General features: G+C 47.8%; 1 protein-coding gene and 1 pseudogene across 1 annotated transcript; both read right to left on the reverse strand.

Moving 5' to 3' along the window:
* Window positions 1-3,246: 3,246 nt before the first annotated feature.
* On the reverse strand, window positions 3,247-4,060 carry LOC147574844 (uncharacterized; annotated as a pseudogene).
* A 9,299-nt stretch (window positions 4,061-13,359) lies between these two features.
* On the reverse strand, window positions 13,360-14,028 carry LOC147574845 (interferon omega-1-like). Its single transcript, XM_086684689.1, has one exon. The coding sequence runs from the start codon at window positions 14,011-14,013 to the stop codon at window positions 13,423-13,425; it is 591 nt and encodes a 196-aa protein (XP_086540815.1). The 5' UTR covers window positions 14,014-14,028; the 3' UTR covers window positions 13,360-13,422.
* Between the last annotated feature and the right edge of the window lie 12,276 nt (window positions 14,029-26,304).

Raw genomic sequence — 26,304 nt, forward strand, 5'->3', positions numbered from 1 at the left:
TGTTGTCCTCAGCACCGGGCCCTAAACACTGGCTCAGTAAGTCACTTTTACTGCAGGCGTCTCACTGATTTTCTCCTCCTACCAGAAGGCATTCGTGAATGACCATGCTAGTTTGCTTCATCAGGGCCATAGGTGCTGAGATTGTAGAAGACAATGGCTGAAATTTCTGCTCTACTCTCCTGCTGTCCACGTGGCCTACTGAGATTATTGCTGAAGCCACTGGGATTTTATTTGCTTTCCTGCACACAGGGCTCTGGGACTCAGGCTGCCAAAACAGCACTATTTTCAGCCTTTGCCCAGCACGAGGAAGAACCCCCAGGTGTGGCCTCATCTCAAATCGCCCCTCAACGTGGTCATCACAGAAAACTAACCAGCCTGGTGTCCTGCACAGAACAACACATCGAAACTCCAACTCTCCCGGACCCCAGAGCTCACAGCCACCAGACTGTTGATCTCCGGACTTGCTGGTGGGTCTTTACCGAAGCGCCAACGATCGAGCCTTCACCCTGAGCTTCTCTGGAGACAACTCAGAAAGAACATGAACCTTTATCTGCATGCTCCTATCTCCGTCTATTTCTGTGGGAGAGTAGGCTCCGTTTCAGTTTGATATGTAGAATTCGGGGAGGGTGGGGGTGGGTAATAATCAGAGCTTCCCTTCCCGTCAGAAAACAAGGCTTTGGATTCCTAATTCTTGGTGCCCTGTCCTTGCCTGCCAACCTGCCTCCTCACTCTTATCACTCAGCACGGCTGTGTTCTATCTTCTAAATGGCAGGCATGGAGCCTTTAAGGAGCTGCTATGGTCAGACTGTTTGGATATTATCTGTTGAAGTTCTAACTCCAAAGTGATGGTATTAGGTGGTGGGGGCTTTGGAAGGTAGTGCGAGAACAAGAGTATAGCCCTCATGATGGAATTGGGGCCTTTATAAGAGACGCTCCACTCTTGGATTTCCAGGCTGTAGAACTGTGACCAATAAATTACTGCTTTTTTAAAAAATTTTTTTAATATTTGTATTTTGAGAGAGAAAGAGACACAGACAGGGGTGAGTGGGAGAGAGACTGAGAGAGAGGGAGACACAGAATCTGAAGCAGGCTCCAGGCTCTGAGTTGTCAGCACAGAGCCCGACACAGGGCTCAAACTCACAAACCACGCGATCGTGACCTGAGCCAAAGTCGGACGCCCAACTGGCTCAGCCACCCAAGCGCCCCAATAAATTACTGCTTTTTACAAGCTACCCAGGGTATGCTATTTTTTTAAGGCAGCCCAAACAGATTGGGCCCTGACCTGCTCTGTTTTCTCCTTAGAATACCTCCCTCCAGGGGTCTGTAAAATACTTAAGGGGAGAGACATCATCTTAGCCGGCTGTTTTTCTAGGCACCCAGTCTGGTCCACATCATTTCCAGAGCACAATCAATATTCATGAGGAAAACAAGCATGGTAATTAAGGGAGAAAGAATATTACCAACAGAGGCTACAGAGATATGAATCATGTGATTTGCAAGGACAATAGATCTGAAGATCCTATATGAATTCCTCACGGTCCTACAGGGAACTTATAATGGAATAGCCTGTGAAGCATTTAAAAACAAAACAATAGAAGAAGAAGAAGAAGAAGAAGAAGAAGAAGAAAAGAAAGAATGAAAGAAAGAAAGAAAGAAAGAAAGAAAGAAAGAAAGAAAGAAAGAAAAACATTTGTGTGTGTGGAAATTTCCTTCAAGTTTGTATTTTCAGTATTTAGAATATTAAGACGAGAATCACGGGTCTGGTCATCAATGGAAGACTCACTCTCCTCTTTTATTTCAGGGAGCCTCAAGTACCCGCAAGGAGCTACCTCATCATACTTTGCTCACATCCCTCACATAATGATAACTGAATTTTACAAAGTGTTCCAAGACCTCATCTCCACACTTTCCAACATCGGCCTCTGGCAATCGATTGCAATGCTTCTTTCAGTGGATCAATGATGCTGTCAAGTCTAAAGAGTGACATCCATTGGACTGAATCTCCCCCCGGTTTAAACTGTGGAGTCAGACTTTGGGTCAGTCGTTTTGAGCTTTTCAAGAAAAAGTGTGCTGCCAACATATTGGCTATTGTTCCCCTTGAGAAAAGCATCAGTACTGGGGCGCCTTGGTGGCTCAGTCGGTTAAGCGGCTGACTTCGGCTCAGGGCATGATCTCGCAGTCCGTGAGTTCGAGCCCCGCATCAGGCTCTGTGCTGACAGAGCTCGGAGCCTGGAGCCTGTGTCTCCTTGTGTGTCTCCTTGTCTCTGACCCTCCCCCATTCATGCTCTGTCTCTCTCTGTCTCAAAAACAAGTAAACGTAAAGAAAAAAAAAGCATCAGTACAAATAATGTAACAGTGAAAACTCACTTTCACTGAACTCCTCTCTTCCACAGTCACCAGAGTAGAGTCTGTTTCCCAGTGGACGCACTTGATATTGACACTTAGGCAGCCCATGAGAATACATTCGGACCAGACAAATGGTGGTGGAAGTGATACTGTCCTGTGGGGTCTAGCCTTGACCCTTGAAAACCTCCCATGTGATCTTCCATATTGTTTCCCTTTACAACTAACTGGAATAGACTCAAGCATCCCACACCCATTTGGAGTCCTGTGCTGAATATGGTCAAGGCACAGAATGGAAGGGCCTCGTGTCCTTGAGTCACTGTTTGAAGGTGAGCCAACCAGAAGAGACATGTGAGCAGGAACTCCTGCACGGTTCTCTTCTAGTTTTCTATAGATCTGGTACAACAGCTGGCATTCACTTACTGACAAATGTCTTTCAGAAAATACTATCCCCAAACACCTCTCCACTTAAAATTTGGACTTTACATTTTGGAAATCGCAAATACGCCCCAAACCTCGATCAGATTTTAAAATTACATCACAAGATCATTTACTTACGGAAATAGATCATGTTCTTCTCCTAAACATGTCTTCTATACTTTTTTTTTTTTTAAGTTCATGATTTTGGAGACCCTAGGTGGCTCACTGGATGAAGCCTCCCACTCTTGGTCTCAGCTCAGGTCATGGTATCAGACTTGACTTCCAGGTCCCCCTCTGGCTCCGTGTGGGCAGGGCAGAGCTTACCTGAGATTCTCTCTCTCTCCTATCCTCTCTGCCCCTCCCCTGCTCCCGCTGTCGCTGTCTCTCTCAAAATAAATAAACTTAATTTTTTTTTAATTAACGGTTTTGGTTTCAGATATTTCTCACCTGCTACCCAGGTAGAGCGACTGTGTGTCTTTTCCTTCATATACCGATGGATGCTTTAGAAGTACTTCTAGGCCACAATTCCCAAACACGGGCCGGGTTGTCTTCTTCCGGGGGCTCCAGGTGTTCCAGGCTGCGATCCAGGCTAGACAGGAGGGTAAGGAGGTGGGCGTCGCCCCAAGCAGCGCGGCTGTCGTCTGTGCTGAAGAGGCTGAGATCTGCTGGAGCATGTGATGGTGGAAACAGGTGGTTTGTGCCTCCTGCACTTGGGCGATATAGCCTCTTTCCCAAGGAAGTCTGAAACAGGAGGTTCTGTCATTCAGACATGTGTGAGAGGGGCTCCTTTTCAACTGTCTCAAACGTAGGAGGATGTCCCTGTTTCTTGGGCTCTGGAGCCAAGGCAGGTCTCCAGCAAGGGAGCAGGCAGGGATGCTGCAGAGCAAGGCCAACCACAGATCTGGGCCATTGACGATTTCGGTGGTTCTCCAGGCAGCCGGCAGGTGGCGCTCGGCCGTCTTTTTCGGAAGTGGCTTTAGGGCAAAGAAGCTGTGACTTTGAAACAGAAAGCGGAGCGTCGGGGCAGCTTCTGGGCAGCTTCGGGGGACTCCAGGCTGAGCCCTTCCAAGAGCGCCAGGGCAAAGCGAGGGCTGACGCGCTCTGGGCGCCAACTGTGTGCTGCTTTTATAGTCCCCGCAAAGCCCTGCTTCTCCCCGCCCTTAGCGCCTGGCGGGCACCTCCTCTGTGCTTCCTCCGCCAGGAACATCCTCCACGGGGAGGGAGGCGTGGACCTTGAGTTTTCTGGGCTCCCTGTGTCCCGAACTCTCCTTTTGCGCCGAGAGTGCAGCCGGGCCATTTTTTCCAACAATCGTTTCCTAAACGAACTGGAGGCTCCGAACCCACGTGAGCGCGTTGAATTGCCCTGCCAGCCTAGGGTAGCGTGTGAGCCTGAGGCCGCGGCCGAGACCGGCTGGGACAGGATTGGGGGGTAAGAGGGAACGGAGGACAGGGCCCGAAGGCAGGAAGATGGGAGGGTGGGAGGAGGGGGCAATGGAGCGATGGGATGAGCGGACAGTGGGACGTTAGCGCGATGGGACGACGGGGTGATCAGGCGTCGGAATCAAGGGACGACGGGACTGTGGGACGATGGGACGATGGGACGATGGGGTGATGGGACGATGGGCGATGGACCGAAGGAACGATGGGCGATGGGGCGATGGGACGATGGGGCGATGGGACGATGGGCGATGGCGATGGGGCTTTGGGACGATGGGGCGATGGGACGATGGGGCGATGGGACAATGGGACGATGGGGCGATGGAACGATGGGACGATGGGACGATGGGACGATGGAGCGATGGGGCGATGGAAAGTTGGGACGATGGGACGATGGGCAATGGGCGATGGGGCTTTGGGACGATGGGACGATGGGACGATGGGAAGATGGGACGAAGGGACGATGGGGCGATGGGGCGATGGGACGATGGGACGGTGGAGCGATGGGGCGATGGGACGATGGGACGATGGAGCGATGGAGCGGTGGGACGATGGGGCGATGGGACGATGGAGCGATGGGGCGATGGGACGATGAAGCGATGGGGCGATGGGACGATGGGACGATGGGGCGATGGGACGATGGAGCGATGGGGCGATGGGACGATGGAGCGATGGAGCGGTGGGACGATGGGACGATGGGGCGATGGAGCGATGGGGCGATGGGACGATGGAGCGGTGGGACGATGGGGCGATGGGGCGATGGGGCGTTGGGAGGATGGGACGATGGGACGATGGGGCGATGGGGCGATGGAGCGGTGGGACGATGGGACGATGGGGCGTTGGGAGGATGTGACGATGGGACGATGGGGCGATGGGGCGATGGGGCGATGGAGCGGTGGGACGATGGGACGATGGGGCGTTGGGAGGATGGGACGATGGGGCGATGGGACGATGGAGCGGTGGGACGATGGAGCGATGGGACGATGGGATGATGGGACGATGGGGCGATGGGGCGTTGGGAGGATGGGACGATGGGGCGATGGGGCGAAGGGACGATGGGACGATGGAGCGGTGGGACGATGGGACGATGGGCGATGGGGCTTTGGACGATGGGACGATGGAGCGATGGGGCGATGCGACGATGGGACAATGGGCGATGGGGCGGTGGGACGGTGGGGCGATGGGGCGATGGGACGATGGGGCGATGGGCGATGGGACGATGGGACGGTGGGGCGATGGGGCAGTGGGGCAGTGGGATGATGGGACGATGGGACGATGGGGCGATGGGGCGATGGAGCGGTGGGGCGATGGGGCGATGGGGCGATGGGCGATGGGACGATGGGACGGTGGGGCGATGGGGCAGTGGGGCAGTGGGATGATGGGACGATGGGACGATGGGGCGATGGGGCGATGGAGCGATGGGGCGATGGGACGATGGAGCGGTGGGACGATGGGGCGATGGGGCGATGGGGCGTTGGGAGGATGGGACGATGGGACAATGGGGCGATGGGGCGATGGAGCGGTGGGACGATGGGACGATGGGGCGTTGGGAGGATGTGACGATGGGACGATGGGGCGATGGGGCGATGGAGCGGTGGGACGATGGGACGATGGGGCGTTGGGAGGATGTGACGATGGGACGATGGGGCGATGGGGCGATGGGGCGATGGAGCGGTGGGACGATGGGACGATGGGGCGTTGGGAGGATGGGACGATGGAGCGATGGGGCGATGGGACGATGGAGCGGTGGGACGATGGAGCGATGGGACGATGGGATGATGGGACGATGGGGCGATGGGGCGTTGGGAGGATGGGACGATGGGGCGATGGGGCGAAGGGACGATGGGACGATGGAGCGGTGGGACGATGGGCGATGGGGCTTTGGACGATGGGACGATGGAGCGATGGGGCGATGCGACGATGGGACAATGGGCGATGGGGCGGTGGGACGGTGGGGCGATGGGGCGATGGGACGATGGGGCGATGGGCGATGGGACGATGGGACGGTGGGGCGATGGGGCAGTGGGGCAGTGGGATGATGGGATGATGGGACGATGGGCGATGGGACGGTCGGGCGATGGGACGATGGGGCGATGGGGCGATGGGACGCGCCTGGACCAAAGCACGGATACAGTCGTGGGAGCCAGTCGCGCGCCGCCAGCATCTGGATGCTCTCATTGAGGAAGTCGGGCGCCCAGTAGCGTTCTGCTGACTTCTAGCAACAGTGGCCAGCGTCTGAATCAAGGGACGATGGGACTGTGGGACGATGGGAGGATGGGGCGATGGGGCGATGGGACAATGGGGCGATGGGACGATGGGACGATGGGACGATGCGGCGATGCGAGGATGGGACAATGGGCAATTGGGCGGTGGGAAGGTGGGGCGATGGGACGATGGGGCGATGGGACGATGGGCGATGGGGCGGTGGGAAGATGGGACGATGGGTGATGGGGCGATGGGACTGTGGGGCGATGGGACGATGGGGCGATGGGGCGATGGGACGCGCCTGGACCAAAGCACGGATACAGTCGTGGGAGCCAGTCGCGCGCCGCCAGCATCTGGAAGCTCTCTGTGAGGAAGTCGGGCGCCAGTAGCGTTCTGCTGACTTCTAGCAACAGTGGCCAGCGTCGGAATCAAGGGACGATGGGACTGTGGGACGATGGGGCGATGGGACGGTGGGACTGTGGGGCGATGGGATGATGGGGCGATGGGGCTTTGGGACAATGGGACGATGGGATGATGGGGCGATGGGATGGTGGGGCGACGGGACAATGGGCGATGGGGCTTTGGGAGGATGGGACAATGGGGCAACGGGGCGATGGAATGATGGGACGATGGGCGATGGGGCGATGGGATGTTGGTGCGATGGCGCGATGGGAAGATGGGACGATGGGACGATGGGGCGATGGGGCGATGGGGCGATGGGAGGCGCCTGGACCAAAGCACGGATATAGTCGTGGGACCCAGTCGCCAGCCGCCAGCATCTGGATGCTGTCTGTCAGAAGTCGGGCGCCCAGTAGCGTTCTGCTGACTTCTAGCAACATTGGGCAGCATAGGAATCAAGGGACGATGGGACTGTGGTACGATGGGACGATGGGGCGATGGGGCGATGGGACGATGGGGCGATGGGGCGATGGGAAGCTCCTGGACCAAAGCGCTGATACAGTCCTGGGAGCCAGTCGCGTGCCGCCAGCATCTGGATGCTCTTTGTGAGGAAGTGTGGCGCCCACTAGCGTTCTGCTGACTGCTAGCAAAATTGGCCTCCTGGAAGCCGGTGCGCAGGCGTGAACAGATTGCACTTTGCAAAAGAGGAATTGAGAATCTCGCACAGCACTGTGGTCAACTTGGTCACCATGATGTGTTTGATAGTAAATATTACATTAAAATAATAGACATAAGATATTAAACATTCTCATATTAAGATATTCAACCGCTATTTTTGTTAACTTTTTGCAGTGGGATTGAATGCACACAATTGAATATAACTTTACTCTTCCACCATTGATGGAAACAAACTCAATAATATAGTGGAGATTACTTCTTCTTTTCAGTTGTTAGAACTGTACATTTGACAATTTCTTGTGTCTCCATGACAAACTTCATGTCATTTTTGTTTAACTCCTGGTTAATGAAACATCTCTCCCAGTATTCCAACTTGACTCTATGGTTAAAGAGGAAGGGTGGTGTTGTGCACAAGCATTCAGCACATTTAGCAGGTGAGATCTTTGTATTTTCTTTGGCAAGAAATTCCTAGACTGAATGGAATTTGCCAAAATTTCATATGCACTGTGGCTCCTTTGAAGACTCAGGAACTTGCACGTGCAAGGTCAGTTCTCCTCTGTATTTAACATGTTGATATTTTGTACCTCATGGATGTTTTGCGTTAGCTTACATTTTAAAGTATTGCATTAAGGTATTTATCTTGATTACTTAGATTTGGTGCCTCTTTAAATTTAGTACTGAATGTCCCATTTCTCATCACACTCTCCTTCATAATTTTTAAAACTGGTTTCCTCGTTTCTACAAATTTTGTCTTCTCCACTGTGCCTTCAAAACTATCACCGGAAGTGGTCTGAAGGTGAGTGAGCCTGAGGGAAGGAGCTCTGACCGCTTTATACTATTCACAGAGCAGCCATTTCTGTCAGACAACTTTCAAGAGGCTGGTTCCCCGCAAAGACCTTCTTTGCACTGTGAGATCTCTCTCCTTTATGTTCCAGGTACTGACCCCAGAGGGGAAACTTGGGCTCTGCTCCTTCACGGTCCTGCAGACACTGCCCTCTCCAGGAGTGTCCAGGGTGAGGGGAGGGGCTCCCCATGCACACCCCTGAGGGTGTTAAGGGAGCTTCACTGAAAGCTTGAGCTGGTTTGGGTGAGTGTGGACTCTACCCAGCATTGGATGTCCTACTAGCCCTGCAGGCAGCGACCATTTACTGCGGTCCGGTGGACTCTCTTCTGTGATCAGCCTAAAATTTGCAAACTTTATCTCATTTAATCCTTATAATTTCCTGTGTGACCACTACTAATATCTCCACTTCTTTTTGAGGAGGAGATGAAAATCCGGTGTCATTTATCCTCCGGAGCCACAGGTGTCTTCAAAAGTGGGGCTTTCTGCTGCCCTCCAGTCCCTCCTCTTCCTCAGCTCTTAGTACGTGCCCTTAGCTGCACTGACTGTGCTGGTGCCTCATTAATCTGAACCATGTCTTTAATGTCTGCCTTCCTTGTTCCCTGGAGGGCAGTCACCATCCCTGTCTTGCCTTCTGTGAGTCCACATGGCCACACACTGCCTTCCGCGTGTTGTGCAGGCGGCACCTTCTGGGGGACAGGATGCAGAGAACTCTGTGAGTTAACCCTTGAAGTTCACCTTTATGCCTCTGTTATCTTCAGACTGTGTCAGAATATATGAGCCATGTCTCCTGTAAAGAAATAGGGGAGAATTCAAACTTAATGGAGAGCCCCTTACAAGGGAAATGCAGAGGGTTGGGGCAAGTTGTCTTCGAGTGCATTGGGAGAAGTGGAAGAATGGTACCTGGATCAAACCACTGAGCGTTCTTTTTAGAATTGAAAAACAGACATGGGCGGAGAGTTGGGTTTTTACTTCAAACTGGGGTGTCATTTAGGTGAACATATCCTATTGGACTGAGACTTCTATGATGTCCATGAGTGTGTTTGATCTGCAGCGTCACAATACAAAGGAAGTGTTGAGGTCATGACATTGTCTGAAGCCCCGACAAAAAGTGGAAAGAAGATCGGGATAAGAACCGAGGCGGCAGTCCCGGCCTAATGAAGAACCTCATGTGCAAGAAGGTGTTCAGAGCAGCTGGGTAAAGTCTCCCCCGGGTGGACTTGTGCGTCATCACGCCCGCCTGGGGCCTGCCAGCCTCTCCATGATGACACTGGAGACGATGCTCTCCAGCTCTGTCAGCACCCTCCGCGGCGACCTGACCCAGAACCGTGGCCTGCCCACGCTGGAGACCGTCACAGTTCTGCAGTATGTGGGGAGGATCGTCCTTGCCGTCGTGCCTGAAGGACCGAGAACATTTTCAGGTTTCCCCAGAAGCAGGTGCGTGGCAGCCGGTTCCAAAGAGCGCAGGCCACCTCTGTCATCAGGAGATGATGATCCAACTTCACGACGATCCAGCACGAACCGCTGAAAGTGCTCACTGGACTCGATGAGAAGGCGGACGACCCGGTGACCAGTTCGGTGCAGGAGATGGGGAAGGAAAAGACCCTCCCGAGCAACGAGGACGCCAGCCTGCCTGTGGGGAGGCAAAGAATCAGTCTTCTCTGGCAAGAAAGTACATAGCTGCCCTGCCGGGGACGTTGTCAGACTGGAAATTCAGAAGCGGAAATCAAGAAGTGCTTTCCCTGTATTAATAAGCTCATCAGAAAACCCGACAAGTTGGAGAGGAGACTCGGACTCAACCTTCCACAACTGAGCTTGGGAGTTAAGATGGCAGAGGTTGACCTTAGCTTGTCTAGTCCCTCAAACACAGCTAGATAGTTATTACATCATTCTGAACACCAAAGAAATCAACTGGAGGTCTGAATGACAAAAACTGCAAGACTGTATATAGAAAAGGGACCACGTTTTGGAAGGCAGGAGGGGAGGAGGCTTTACTGGGAGAGCAATTGCCCTGGGCCTGGCCGGTGGGGAGGGAGCTGGCTTAAGGAGGCTATCGCCAAGTAGTATAAGCAAAATCCGACCTTTTAGCAGTCCACTACCTTGGGGGAAGAACATGGCTTACAGGTACTCAAGCAGTGAATAGGGGCAGAATCCCAGGAGTGACAGCATGGTCTCAGGATCCCTTGCCTCGCAGAAAACGGGGTCTCGCCAACCATCCACAATTGAGTCTCATCAACGCCTAAGTGGCTTCCACTTGTGAATAGTCACCCAATTCAAAGATGTTTTTTCTTCCTTCAGCTGTAAACTGTGTTCAGTCACTTTTGACATTTTCATTTTTTCCATAATACGGGACTCTACTTTGGAATGGATAGACACTACATTTTTACATGCTTAAGAATTATAATTTATGCATTTATTCACAGCAAGTGTTGTATTTACAAAATGTACTTGTCATATTATTGTATGACCGGTTTTGTCTTCTGTGTTCATTTGCTTCAGAGATATGAAATCTAGCTGCAACGTTACGTCTTACTCATAATGAGATCCAAGTGTGCTTAAATGCTTAAGGTGTCTTTAAATCCAAAGGGAACATAAACAGTTTGACTCATTTCATGGACTCATAAAGAAATATTTTGAAGTATCTCAGTAATTCACTTGTGTTGGTGAATGTGTTGGGAAATAAAACAAAAATATTATTTTCTTTAGTGAAACACTGTGGCAGAGAAGGCTAACCATAAGGAGTAAGTAAATACGTAGGAATCCTTTCTACAATGATGAAGGAGGTGCAGTGACACTCTGACAGATTATAGCAGCTGGAGCTGGTCCACTGGACTTAAAAGTTTCTTGGAGTGGGGCGCCTGGGTGGCGCAACGGTTAAGTGTCCGACTTCAGCCAGGTCACGATCTCGTGGTCCGGGAGTTCGAGCCCCGCGTCGGGCTCTAGGCTGGTGGCTCAGACCTGGAGCCTGTTTCTGATTCTGTGTCTCCCTCTCTCTCTGCCCCTCCCCCGTTCATGCTCTGTCTCTCTCTGTCCCAAAAATAAATAAACGTTGAAAAAAAAATTTTAAAGTTTCTTGGAGAAATCATGTCTAATGATTGTTGATTCCATTTCAGCGATTGCATGAACTAGACACCAAAGTGAAAGATATTACAGAATCTTGGAATTTCACTTTCAACAACTAAGTAGTGAATACATCTTCTATCCGTGGGCGCTGCGGTGGGTGCCCGATACAACGAAATAGTGGACACACCGCCTGCTGTCACAGAGCTTCCAGTCTGGTGGTTCTGGGTCATTGAGCTTTCAAGTAATGTCATTCTGTGGCCAGGACAGGGAACGGACAGGACGCTGGGAGCACAAAGGAGCATGAAAGGGGCACAAACTCTACAAGCAGCATCTGCCAAGCTGGCATCCAAGGATCTGTAGGAGTTCGCCAAATAAATGCGTGATGGTCAATTCTGAACATGATCAGTGGAGATATTGTAGGAGCGCAGATAGAAATAAGAGTTTGGAGATGATGACTAATGCTGGTGATACGATTCTGGGCAAAGACACACACCTGGAAGTCATATCTCAGAGATGACACTCGGAACTATTTGGGAGGTTGAGTCTGTAGGTGCAGAGAGGAAAGAGTGTGGCACCCAGCATGGAATTTTGAGGAACACCCAGATTGCCCCAAGATGAGAGAAAATAGTCAACAAAGGAAAGAGCGGAGCAGGAGCAGAAAAGCAGAAGACAGTAGAGACACAGAAGCCACATGGAGGTCAGACTTGAAAGTGGAGGCGTGACCAAAGGGCTCAGATGTTTGGAAATGGCAGCCAGGGCTGACTGACAGCAATCTCTGACCTCAGTAAGATGTGGTTTCGTGTCAACCTGGGCCGAGCAGTTTCAGGAGAACAGGGAGGCTGAAGCCACGTTACAGTGAGGGCAGGACGACCTGACCGCGAAGTGGGAACAGACACCGCAGAGAACTTCAAATAGTCTGGGTATGAACAGAATGACAGAAGCAAGATAATACCTACAGGTGGTTGTAGGGCTGGGATGAAGAAGATGAAAATGAGGCACATCTGATGCTCGCTTTTTTTACGTGGAAAGGAAAACACTGTCAGGAGAGAGGAGAGGTCACTGATAAAGTATAAGCATCTTACTAGAGCCTTCTCTGCTGTGCGTCAAGGAAATCTGTCCAAAGCTAAGCCTTCTGGAACTGTCCCTCTGTTTGGGGTCACAGAGGTTTTGCACCCAGGGGAAGGGCACCATGGTGAGGCTTGGGATGAGGGAGAGCGATGCTCTCTCATCAAGCGGGGGAAGGTGGAAAAGTGAGTAGGGCCTTTATCAGTAACCCGACTCTGGGCTCAAACTCATGAACTGTGAGATCACGACCCAAGTGAAAGTTGGGCACCCAACTGACTGAATCACCCGGGCACCCTGGACTTAGGTTTTTTTGTTTGTTTGTTTGTTTGTTTTTTGTTTTTTTTTTTTTATTTTACGTTTATTTATTTTTGGGACAGAGAGAGACAGAGCATGAACGGGGGAGGGGCGGAGAGAGAGGGAAACACAGAATCGGAAACAGGCTCCAGGCTCTGAGCCATCAGCCCAGAGCCTGACGCGGGGCTCGAACTCACGGACCGCGAGATCGTGACCTGGCTGAAGTCGGACACTTAACCGACTGCGCCACCCAGGCGCCCCTGGACTTAGGTTTTAAGAATAAAGAGACTCAACAAGTTGTCTTTGATAAGAATTTATTAAGACAAAATGCATAGTTAATAAAATGAAAAGGTGAATACGTTTTATAAATTTTAACACAATGTAAAGACAAAAACCTTTATAGGGAAACATAAATATAAATTAGTCAAAAGAATGAATAAATAAATAAATAAATAAATAATAAACAATAAATAAATAACATCAGGGCAATTATCTCTTAAGGACTGATGATCCTGAAGCCGGATTTTTTTTTAAACATATTCTTGCTTAATACTACTCACAAACTATTTGTGGAATTAAAGCCAATAAATTCTGTAATGAAGGCTGCAGTGAGAGTCTCTTGAAGTGAGCAGACATAGTGCAGGGGTGATGTGGCACGTCAGGCAGTGAGAATCACTTCAAGGTGACCCCAGGTCTCCATCCTTGATGGCCAAGCTGTCTTGCAAGGTCGCCGAGGAGGACAAGGCTCTCATGATTTCCAGCCTGACAATTTCCCAGGCGCAGTCACTGTATCCCTCGTCCTCCAGGTAGACGCGGATGTCCTGGAAGTACCTCTTGATGGCCAGGGCAGGGCCGTGCATCCCCGGGGCGCGCTCTCCCTCGCCCGTGGCCTGCAGCAAGCAGGCGTCCAGGGCTTCCAGCTGCCGGTGGAGGCCAGAGCAGAGTCCGTGCAGCGGCGCGGGGCTCCAGGCCGCCGAGGAGCGCTCCGTGTGCAACAGGTTGAAGGTCTGCTGGAGCAGCTCCCGCAGGACGGCGGCGGCGGTCTGGGCCTCCCGGAGCTGGCCGCCCTCCAGCATCTCCCGGGGGAAGCGGAAGTCTTTTCTGGCCCGCAGGCACAAGAAAGGGGACAGTCTCCGCATCTGGCCCAGGAGCACCAAGTTGTCCCTGCTAACCTGCGCGTGGCTCCCAGGCAGGGCACAGCCCAGAGAGCCTCCAGGGCGGCAGGTGAGCAGCGCCAGGGCGGTCAGCAGAGGGCGCAGGAGAGCCATGGGGGAGCAGAGGGGGCTGCTGGCAGGGCTGAGCTGGGCGGCTGGGGGACCTCGGGGCTGAGGTTCTCTGAGGATGGCCTCGAAGCATGGCTCTTAAATAGGGAACGCGGACAATTTCATTTTCTGAACATCCTCTCCACTTTTACTTCCTTTTTTTGTTTTCATTTATGCATTCTCCTTATTGTGTAAGAAAATGTCATCAATGTAAAATACTACGTTGGCAATGGAAGCTTTATTTCCCAATAAACTTCTGATATGTCCATCCCAATGGATCCCAATGGAGAGAGAGATGCTCTCTCATCAAGTGAAGGAAGGTGGAAATGTGAGTAGGGACATGCGAATGCAGATGGACAAACTTCCATTTCTCAAGCAGATCAGTTTCACGCAAGCATGTTCATCAGTGCTGAGGATGTTAAAAATCTAAATTTAAAAGAAATAATATCCTCTTTCTGGTCTATTCAAGGATAATAGGAAAATAAATAAAAATAATTTTGTCCCTAGAATCAAGTAAGTATTCTTCATTTTAAAAAATGACAGGAAAACTCAGGAATTAAGGAAAATATTTCAATACTGGAGATACTGAAATTCACTGGTACATGAAATCAAGCAAGTGGCTAATTTCACCGCCCTCTTTCTTACTGGATAGTGATGAAAAGAATGGTTGATGGAAATATTTACTCCAGGTCATGGTTAGGGAACAATTGGCATGGCCTCCAACATTTTTTTCAAAACCTGAAGAATGAAAATTATTTTTTAAATGTATTTGGGATGATTCCCTGGGAGAAACCAAACACCAGCATCTTCTTTCTTGTAGCTTCATCCTACTCCTTGGTGTTTCCTTCCTCATTATTACTGACACCTTTTAGACGGGCCATCTTTCTCTTCTTTCTTGGATTCAGCACTGTTTTTCTTCCTGTGAGCACAGATATCAGGTCTTTAAAAGAAGAAGAAGAAGAAGAAGAAGAAGAAGAAGAAGAAGAAGAAGAAGAAGAAAGAAAGAAAGAAAGAAAGAAAGAAAGAAAGAAAGAAAGAAAGAAAGAAAGAGGTTGAGAGGCCCTGGGTGGCTCAGTCAGTTAAACATCCAACTTCAGCTCAGGTCATGAACTTGTGGTTCATGAGTTCGAGCCCTGCGTCGGGCTCTGTGCAGACAGCTCAGAGCCTACAGCCTGCTTCAGATGCTGTGTCTCCCTCTCTGTCTGCACTCCCCAGCTTGCTCTCTGTATCTCTCTCTCTCTCTCAAAAATAAACCTTTTTTAAAAAATTAAAGAAAAAGAAAGAGGTTGAAAATAAGTACAATGACATTTCCTCTCTGTCCTATATGATTTGAACTTGAAATTTTTAGGCACGATCTCAACTAGTGTATCAGAAGAGCTAAATGAATGATGCCACGCGCCTTCATTCTGGTGCTAATAAGAAAGCACCATGGACTGCGTCTTGTAAACAACAGCAATTTGTTTGACATGATTCTGGAGGCTGGAAGTCTAACGTCAGGGGGCCAGTGTGGTTGACTTGCAGTGGGAGCCCTTTTCTGGGCTACAGATGGCCATTTCTCTTTGTATCCTCACCCGGTGGAGAGCAGTCAGGGGAAGCAATCTCTCTTGTGACTCTATAAAGGCATTAATCCCTTTCATGAGGGCTCCTCCCTACAGCTTCATCCCGTCCCAATCATCTTCCAAAGACTCCACTTCCTAACACCATTACACCGAGGGGTAGGGTTTCAACATGAATTTGGGTACAAACATTCAGGGCATAACAAGATCCTCAAATATTGTGGTGATGGCAAAGTTTTACTAGAATAGTTTTTAATTTCCACATTTATTTGGAACAAAGCACACATTCTTTGATGCTGACTTCGTTTTCTTTTGGCACATTAATCCTAATTGTTGACTCATTAAATGTTACAGTGCTGCTCTCTGATCACAATCACCAAGGACCTGCCAAATTCCACAGATTTCTTTCTTTCAGTCTTATCCAGAAGGATGGTGCTTCTGATGACGACCGAATCTGCAAATTACTTTACCTCTTGTAAGGGATTCATTTAATCCTTTCAACATAGTTGTTAATATTATTATTTCCAAGAAGTGCCTGCTAAGAGTTAGATAAATAAAACAATGTAATAAGTCAATGGTAAATCCCGTTTTAAAAACCTGCTGTCTCACATTCTGAACGCCACCCCCTTATCCACGACATTAGACACCTGTGCAAACTGCATGCGTTGAACCATCACTTACTTTCTGGAAGGCCTACACATAGATGTTCCTTTATTGTCTCATACCTCCCTGGTCACATGTTCTCTCTGTTCCTTAAATTGTCTTCCGCCTGCAAATATGTTCATGCACTGACCAAATAAAAAGGTGTCTTGTTTTGCATAATCAAAACTAAATGATCAATTGGCAATCATTTCTCAGAGCCTAACATACGCCCAACAAAAGTAATAATTCTATTAATAATTATAAAATAACCATATTTAATGCACCCCAGATGTGGCTCATAGAGATTGCTTAGTTAATTCTCACCATAAATTTGGTAGATGCGTGAGACACAAGCCCATATGAGTCACAGCCCCTGCACCAGAGAGTGACTGATTACAAACATTTCAGTGACTCCTGCGTAGAAAAGACTGAACTACTGACTCTTACGGATCAAAAGAACAAATACATATGCTACCAATTTAGGCGAATAGGGGAAATGATAGGAAAAATATAAGATGATACATCCTAACAGCTAAAGTGTGAGAAATGGAGCAGAGCAAAAGGACTGCCATTGGCAGAGAAACCAGGGAGTCAGAAATTCATGCTTCCCCTGGGCCACGGAGACACCCCTCACTCAAGGCCCCCTAGGTGCGCCCCAAAGGCCAGAAGGGGGCGCGTGAACTCACCATAACCTTCCAATTGGCGCCGCCCACCGTCAGCAGTATCAGCCCGCCCCCCCACCGAGACGGCTCGAGGCTCGGGAACACGTGGGGATTCCAGTACAGTGAACAGACCCTCCCTTGTCCGGCCTAACCGTCCAGGGGAAGCTGTGCTGCACTTCGCATCGAGCCTTTCATGTTCCCGATCGGCCCCCACGTGGATCCTCTCCTTTGTCGAGCAGTTGTTTCAGCCAGAGCGGTTTACAAAAGGGCGCGTCTCCTCGGGATGCGGGGCAGAACCGAGATCGTGCTTCGTGGGGTATGTGTGCAGATCCAGGATTGTTTCTGGGGAGAAGGACGCGAGGTCAGGGAAAGGGAAGATGTGTGCCTATATACAGAGGATTTCATTCCATTTGAAAGGTTAATTTTTGCTACCATGTTATAGTGGTGAAAAAAAGATTTTTAAATTTTAAGTATTTTTCAGCAGAAACTTTCCAGGCTAGAAGGGGGTGGCACAGTATATTCAAACTGTTGAAAGACAAAAACTTCCAACGAAGAATACTCTAGCCAGCAAAACTATCATTCAGATGTGAAGGAAAAAGAGTTATTGCATAATAAATTTATGATCTGAGCGAGGGACAAATGTAACATAATCACCTTTGGGGGGGACATGAAATAATGGTTTTTATACCTTTCTATATACCTGTGACAGAAACAACTATCAGAGCTATGTTTAATATGTTCCTGATGTTTGTCCTGAAAAAGAAAACCAAAGCTGGAGGCAACACAATGCCGGACTTCAAGAGGTATTACAAAGCTGTAATCATCAAGACAGTATGGTACTGGCACAAAAACAGACACATAGATCAATGGAACAGAGTAGAGAATCCAGAAATGGACCCACAAATGTATGGCCATAGTTGGCCGCACAGTTTTTGACAAAGCAGGAAAGAATATCCAATGGCATAAAGACAGTCTTTTCAGCAAATGGTGTTGGGAGAATTGGACAGCGACTTGCAGAAGAATGAACCTGGACCACTTTCTTACACCTTACATAAGAATAAACTCAAAATGAATGAAAGACATAAATGTAAGACAGGAAGCCATCAAAATCCTAGTGGAGAAAGGAGCCCAAAACCTCTTTCACCTTGGCCGCAGCAACTTCTTATTCGACATGTCTCCAGAGGCAAGGGAAACAAAAGCAAAAATGAACTCTTGGGACCTCATCAAAATAAAAAGCTTTTGCACAGTGAAGGAAATAATCAGTAAAACTAAAAGACAAGCAACAGAATGGGAGAAGATATTTGCAAATGACAGATAAAGGGTTAGTATCCAAAATCTATAAAGAACTTATCAAACTTAATACCCCAAACAGAAATAATCCGGTGAAGAAAGGGGCAAAAGACATGAATAGACACTTCTCCAAAGAAGACATCAAGAGAGCCAACAGACACATGAAAAACTGCTCCACATCACTCATCATCAGGGAAACACAAGTCAAAACCACAATGAGATACCACCTCACACCTGTCAGAATGGCCAACATTAACAACTCAGGCAACAACAGATGTTGGTAAAGATGCGAAGAAAGAGGAACCCTTTTGCACTGCTGGTGGGAATGCAAGCTGGTGCAGTCACTCTGGAAAACAGTATGGAGGTTCCTCAAAAAATTGAAAATAGAACTACCTTACAACCCAGCAATTGCACTACTAGGTATTTATCCAAAGGGGTGGTTTTTCTTTTTTTTTTTTTTTCTTTTTTTAATAAATTTTTTTTTAATGTTTATTTTTGAGAGAGAGACAGAGCATGAGCAGGGAGGGGCAGAGAGAGAGGGAGACACAGAATCGGAAGCAGGCACCAGGCTCTGAGCTATCAGTACAGAGCCCGATGCAGGGCTCGAGCTCACGAACTGAACCGTGAGATCATGACCTGAGCCGAAGTCAGACGCTTAACCGACTGAGCCACCCAGGTGCCCCAGGGGTGCTTTTTCAAAGTTGTACATGCACCCCAATGTTTATAGCAGTGCTATTGACAGTAGCCAAAGTATGGAAAGAGCCCAAATGTCTATTGACTGATGAATGGATAAAGAAGATGTGGTATATATATATACACACACACACATATATATATGTAATATATACACACATATATATATGTGTATATATATCACACACACATATATATATGTGTATATATATATATATATACACAATGCAATATTACTCAGCAATCAAAAAGAATGAAATCTGGCCATTTGCAACTTTGTGGATGGAACTGGAGGGTATTACGCCAAGTGAAAGACAAATATCACATGACTTTACTCATATGAGGACTTTAAGGGACAAAACAGATGAACATAAGGGAAGGGAAGCAAAAATGATATAAAAACAGGGAGCGGGACAAAACATAAGAGACTCTTAAATACAGAGAAAAAACAAGGCTGCTGGAGTGGTGTTGGTGGGGGGATGGACAGTTTTGGGGATGAGCACTGGGTGTTATACATAGGAGATGAATCATTGGAGTCTACTCTTGAAATCATTCTTGCACCATATGCTAACTAACTTGAATGTAAATTTAAAACGACAACAACAACCAAAACACGTCCCTGATGCTTTCTGCCATTTATTCAATTTTGGTAACTTTGTGAATTGTTGTCTTTTCACGGAACAGTACTTTGAATGGAATATGATATTCTCATTATTCCTGTTTTGAAGCTGCAAAAACTATACAACAGGACAATGAAAATAATTGCCCCAATCATGCTGCAAATTGAGGGAAAGATTAAGAAAATGCCTTGTTATCAAATCTATAAGTCACCTGAGAAGACCAGAGTAACCCATGAGCAAAAAATGGAACAGGACAGAAGTTTTTGAACTTTCTTACTGGCACAACTATTTTAAATTTTTTATAGTTGTCACTTTTACTAGCAACCCTGAGGACCTACAAAATCTCTAACACTGTGCAGAATACTGGGTGGGAGTAAGAACTGTAGAAGCGCTTTTGCCCCAAGGCGTCAATTAACCACAAGCATGTCAGTGACCCTCAAGTATAATGACCAGTGTGGGCTAAGGGGAGATAAGAGTAAAGGGCAAGACTTTGATCTTGAAAAGTACAGGACCACCGGGAATCATTAGAATGATAAAAGTTGAAATAAATTAAATGAAATGTATAAACACTTGGTAGGATTTGGGGGGTCAGTTTTCATAAATACACCCTGGCTCATGACTGCAGGATATAGCTCAATAACAATAGTTTCTGCACAGTGCTTCGACATACTGATTAAAAAAAATTTTTTTTTAGAGTATCATACTTTTTTAGGACAGGGAACACACCTTATTTCCAGTGTGTTTAACTGGAAACTACATGCTCAAATCTCAACCAAACCTCAATCCATGGTGGTGAATAAACATGCTTGCTATAGATGAGATGTTTTGACATATTGCAAGTAGTCAAGTATCAAGGTTTGGCTTAGAATTACATATTGACATTTCATTTATTCTGTTTTATTTGCAAAATATTTGAGTGGCATCCCTATAAGTGTCTTGATAAGTGAGGGAGACAGAGGAATATAGGTGGATTTAAAGGTAAAATTTACATAAGTAACCTGAAAACGTGTCTAGAGGAAACTTTTCACAAGAATTTTGCGCCTTCCTGCCCTTTCCTATGGATGGTCACTTTCAGCATCTAACTCAGGATGAACAAAGTGTTCAGAGAATTATCATAAAGAAGTGGTAAAGTAGGAAATTTATCAGAAAACTCCAGTGAATATATTAAAATTATTTTTAACATCATGGGAAAAAGCAAAGACTCATCCACTTTCTTTTTTGAGAAAAATAAAATCCTAATTCAAGTACTTTTTTTTTTTAAATGCTTATTTATTTTTGAACAGAGACAGAGCATGGAGCAGGGGAGATGTCACCAATGAACCTCGGAATGCGCAGCCAGAAAGGTGGAGCCACACATCCGGGATCTAACTGAAGATCTTACAGACTGTGTGTGTGTGTGTGTGTGTGTGTGTGTGTGTGTGTGTCTGCTACACAGTGTGTGTGTCTAAAGAGTTTTTATGAAAAATGAATAATGAATTTCTTTAAATAATGAAGAAAAAGACAACACAAAAGCAATGGATGCATTGTCTGTGGGTAGGAAACCCGGCCTGGGTTGCCAGTGAATATGGAAATATGCGGCTTTTAAAGCCGAAGTCAGCTCCATATCTGTTCTTCTCAGCTCTGCTTTGTGATGCTGGGGCTCCAGTTCCTTCGGCTATATTTCTGCTTTGCCAGCAGATTTTTCTTTTGAAGTTACTCCACACCAATCACAGAACATGGACTGGAAAGTTGGAGTAAACTTGGTTTTCCTGACTGCACTGTGACTGCTCGTAACTACTAACCGTGTGGAAAAGGACAACTCATGGTTGCTAGCAGATGCTATTTGTCACCTGTCAGATTGGCAAAAACTGAAAAACAAAAAAGAAAGAAAAATATAAGATCCTGTGTTTGTCAATGTGTGGGAACCTAATAATTTATACACTCTTAAAAAAACTGCTATTTTATTTATTTACTTATTTATTTATTATTTTTGAGTGAGAGAGAGTACAAGTGAGGGAGAGGGGCAGAGGGACAGAGAGAAAGATTCTGAAGCAGACTCTGAAGTGGGGCTTGATTCCACAACCCGGGGACTGTGACCTGAGTCAGACACTCAACTGACTGAGCCACCTAGGCAGCCCGATGCGGTCTTGAATATAAACTAATAGAGTCCTTTTTTGGTGGACAGTTAGCAGTACTTATTTGCAAAGTGTATGTATTGCAACCAATAAGTTTTACTTCATGGCCTCTTTGTTAGAGAAAGACTCTCAGGTATAAGACATTTACATGACACTTACATCGACACACTGTTTAAACTTAAAAGCAACTGAGAAATTGCCACACAGACAATGTGGGCAAGAGTTTGGGAAAGAGAAGGGGGAACACAGCTAGAAGCAGAGCTAGTTCAAGGGATCCGTCCCCTCCCCCACCCCACCCCCACCCCACCCTCACCCAATTTTGGAAGATCTATTAGTAGCCCTTTTTGAGTGCACAGCTTGTCTGATTACCCAACCCCATGTGTGTTTCTGGAGAAAAGTACAGATCTGGGAGCCAGATATGACTTGTTATGGGACCCACAGCCAGTCCTTCAGCACGTGAAGCCACTACCTCTCCTTGGATTAGTGTTTGCCCTTGGGAGCATAAGAAGGGTCACTCCTGAGGGTCACCTCCTCCCAGAGTTCTCTAGCCCTGGGTTTTCTCCCTATGTGGTTACTCATCCTGTCTGAAATCCACATTAGGAGAATCAAATTTTTAAAATTAAATTCAGTATTATTAATTATGTAACAAAAAAACAGACATTAATCTTCCCAGGGTTTCATTGCTGTGTAAGTGCGCACCCGCCTGGAGGAGATAAGGGTTGCTTCTCTAGGCCTGGATATGGGAGCCAAGAGACTGGAGTAGAGTAAAGTCAGGATGAGCTACATTGACCCCATCCTCTTGTCTCCTCCAGGTGGCAACGGCACAACAGGTGGCTCCAGTGGCTCTTTTTTCTACTTAATTTTATGATGACTCTCCTCCTTGGTGACTATTTTATGGTTCTTCTTTTTCAGCAGTGACTCCACTCAGACCTTTAACGGTGTTGACCCTAACCACATGGATGTAGAGGAATACAGAGAATGATTTTGATCACTTGACCATGTTGACATCAATGGGCTGAGCAGTGATCCAAGGTGAGGCCAGAAAAACTACTCTTGCCACGAACCGCAGGACTTACTTATGTTGCCTGAGAGATATCCAAGGGAGATATCCCATGGCTCCACCAAGCACACAAAGATCACAGAGGATGATGGCCCAACACTGAGAGGCCAACTCTGCACCAAGGACAAGATCCTGCACAATGTCATACACAATGACGGTAAGGATGACACTTACCCAAAAAGGGATTTGTCAGATGTGGTCTTTGTGCTCAGAGACATGACCCACCTGTAAACCAGTGATGAGAGGGCACTAATGTGTTCTGCAGTGTCCGTGGGAGGAACCTGGGTCAAGTTGTGTGTGGGTGCGTTTGGCTGAGGAGTGAGAGTTGTCTCAGTAAGTAATGATGGAAATATTCTCATTCCTTCCCACTAGCTACATTTTTTCCCATCTTCACTCACTTTTCATCTTTCACACACACTCAGCCTCCAAATTTTTCCTCACCATCTGCCTCATGTTTTTGCCGATGCTGTGTGACTACACCATGAACTATCTCATCATTGAAGGCTGTATGATCCCTTGGCCCTATGCCGATGTCATCAACCCAGGCACCATGTAGATTCTCCACAGAGATGACTTCTCTTTCTTACGGTCCCCACTCAGTGGGGAGAATTCATTGTTGAATTAAAATTTTGTTTCAGAGGCACCTGGGTAGTGTGAGAAACAATGAAATTTTTCTAATTTTATGGAAACCTTTCTAAAAATTTGTTAATTTTATTTATTATTGAGAGACAGAGAGAGACAGAGCATGAGCATGGGAGGGGCAGAGGTGGGTGGGGGGAGGGAGGACACAGAATCCGAAGCAGGCTCCAGGCTCTGAACTGTCAGCACAGAGCCCAACCCACGGCTCGAACTCACAAATCGAGAGATCATGACCTGAGCCGAAGTCAGATGCTTAACCGGCTGAGCTACCCAGGTACCCCTGGAAACATTTCTTTGAGAGACATTTTCTTGGGAGTAGATAGGGGAGGACTTCCTAGCTGATGAGAGGAAATACCCCCCTGCACACACCCACATGCCCACACGGAGATAGAGCCTAGGTCAGGTGTCAAGGTCGCCTGCAGGATTGACCTGCCATCCTTGGCCCAGAATGCTGTTGCTATCATCAGAATGGGGACATAGGCTCCCTAGGGAGCATGAAAGTGAGATGTTTTTGTTCCCTCCCTCTTTGAAGTATCTGAAAGTGCAAAGAAATCCCTCATTCTCTTTTTGCTGTTATTCTTTAGTGGACCCTGTGCATGAACTGGGGCTTCTTGTGCCTAAGAGCCTCCACTAATCTCCCGTCTCCTCTTCTGGAGGTGGATGGTCTCCATTCCTGCATCCTCTGTTTCATCTTCTCCCGGTGAGGATCTCCTAGAGTCCTCTCTCTCTTTGGCTGTTGATGATGTTTTTGTCCTGTTTGCTATCCTCCTTGGTCTGAGGGAGCCCTGCAAGCCTGTGAGCATAATGGAAGGGGCCCCTCATGGCCATCGGGCCTTCCCTTGTTCACAGGTGAGGGAGGGGCAACAGAGCTCTGCAGGCCAGGGGCTGAATCTTTTGTGGTTGCCTCTTCTCCCTGGCCTGCTTGAGGGTGTTCTCCAGAAGGCATTGCAGGCATGGCTGTAGAGTAAGCTCTTGAAACATGGGTAGATGGGGAAGAAAAAGTCAGGGTTGGGTCTTCGCCACATTAAAGTGGTTGGTTTTTACTCAAGAACTTTGAGGAGTGGGCCCCACCTCTGATGCCCACATAACTGCCCAACAGGGGCTTCTTGGCTCTGTCAATGGCCTGGATGAAGGAAAGAAAGCCTCTGTGAGGCATTCTGGTAACGCTAGTGACAGTAAGGGAGCCACTTGTCTCCTTGTGTATGGATATGGGGCTTCCCAGGATGGGGCCGTGCAGAGTGGGCTCTCACAATACTGTGGGTCCTCACAGTCTTGTTGATTTGCCTCATCTTTTGGCCCACATTGTGTCCTGGGAAGACATCCGGGATCTTTCTAGTCTAGCTTCTCCCCTGGGCCTCTTGATATTTCATTCTGTGAGTGATTCGCCAAGTCGCACTTTGTCTGTTTCTCAGAGCCATGGCACAGAAGACAGTCCTCGTAAGGGAGCTTATGGTGGTGTCATAAAACCTAAGAGGTAGAAAGGTACACCAGGAGGAGAATGGGGACAGCCTGCCAGGCAGGCCTTGGGAGGTCACATTCCTTCACATCCCTGACTTTATGATACTCTTTTTATCCCTTACCCCAAGGCTGCCTCTCAGATTCTGTTCCCTATGGTTCTATCTCATGCCAACTCCATGCTGCCCTGGGACTCTGGAATTCTACAGAGAAGCTAGCAAGAGGGATGCCCATAACAATGGAAAAGATGAATCATCTTTTCTGAAGAAAAAGTAGGTCTAGTGCCACATTCGTGCCTTTTGGGTGAGTTCTCTGAACTGAGAAGGTAGGAACCTGGGTGCCTCAAGTGAAACTAGGAGCAAAGAGTATGTAGGTGGCTAAGCAGGATTGTCCCATTGAGAACAGACTCAAGATTAATACCCAGGAATGAGGATTCAGGGTCAACGATTCAATGACAATAATAATAAGGTCCACACGCGTATAGAGCTTTGTCATTTTAAAGTGCTTTCACACACATTGTCCCAGGAGGTCATAAAAACCCCCGTGAGGTTTATGGACCGGGGAATCTCTTAAATAATGGTCTGACACTTAGGGAAGTTCATTTGTCCAAAGTTGTCACCCCAAAATTTTGCTATCAAAACAATAGCTCTCCTTCTCCATCTCACACACTCTACCAGTGGGTAAGACGCAGGGCCCAGCTTGCCCGCGGAGGCACCTCTGGATTCCAAGTGCCCCAAGTTCTGATGTCTTGCTGTAAGTCTCTCCTCTAAGCATTCCTGCTTTTCAAAAAGGACCAGCTGTGGGTGGCGACATTGTTAGCACTTATGGACCAGGGACTTTATGGAAAAGAGAAGTAAGATTAAACTGGGGAGAGCCTAGGTTCCAGGGGCAGAGCTGTGTGCTTTAAAGCCCCTCCTCTTTGCTTCCTGCCTCTGCTTTGCTGCTAGAGGACCAAAAAACAAGAGGTCAGAACCTATTGTTTTCCCTTCTCATTTTTTTAAATGTTTTTATTTTAAGAGAGAGAGAGAGAGAGAGCACAAGCAGGGGAGGGGCAGAGAGAGACGGAAAGAGAAGAATCCCAAGTAGGCTCCACACAGGGCTGACGTGGGGCCTGACGCAGGGCTCGGTCTCACAGCCATGAAATCATGACTTGAGCCGAAATCAAGAGTCCGACGCTTAACCAACTGAGCCACCCAGGTGCCCCATTGCCCTTCTCATTCTAAAGAGGCAACAAACATTATTAATGAAATGTGTGACTTTCTACATTGGTTTGATTGAGATCTCTGCTGCTTCCATATTATTCATTTTTAAGGTAGATAAAAATACTTTCTACTGATATTTGTCATATTCAAATAAAGAAGTGTTCGTGCATGTGGTCCTTTACTGATATTTCAGACAGTGACCTCCCCTGGAAAGGGGCACAGATTCTCAGATGTTCAGAATACATCTGCTCTGTCTTATAGTGTGTCGCTTCCTGAGGACAAATCCAGTATCTGATTAGTGTGTCCGAGGCTCAGCATTGTTCTCTATGCATCTAACCCAAGGGAGAGCTTGCCCAGAGACCCT

Source organism: Puma concolor, chromosome D4, assembly GCF_028749965.1.
Source record: "Puma concolor isolate L17-30 chromosome D4, mPumCon1.1.hap2, whole genome shotgun sequence".
In the NCBI taxonomy this organism is placed as follows: Eukaryota; Metazoa; Chordata; class Mammalia; order Carnivora; family Felidae; genus Puma; species Puma concolor.

Coding starts and splice junctions, on each gene's coding strand:
- LOC147574845 (XM_086684689.1), bottom strand. CDS start 14,013: ATGGCTCTCCTGCGCCCTCTGCTGACCGCCCTGGCGCTGCTCACCTGC.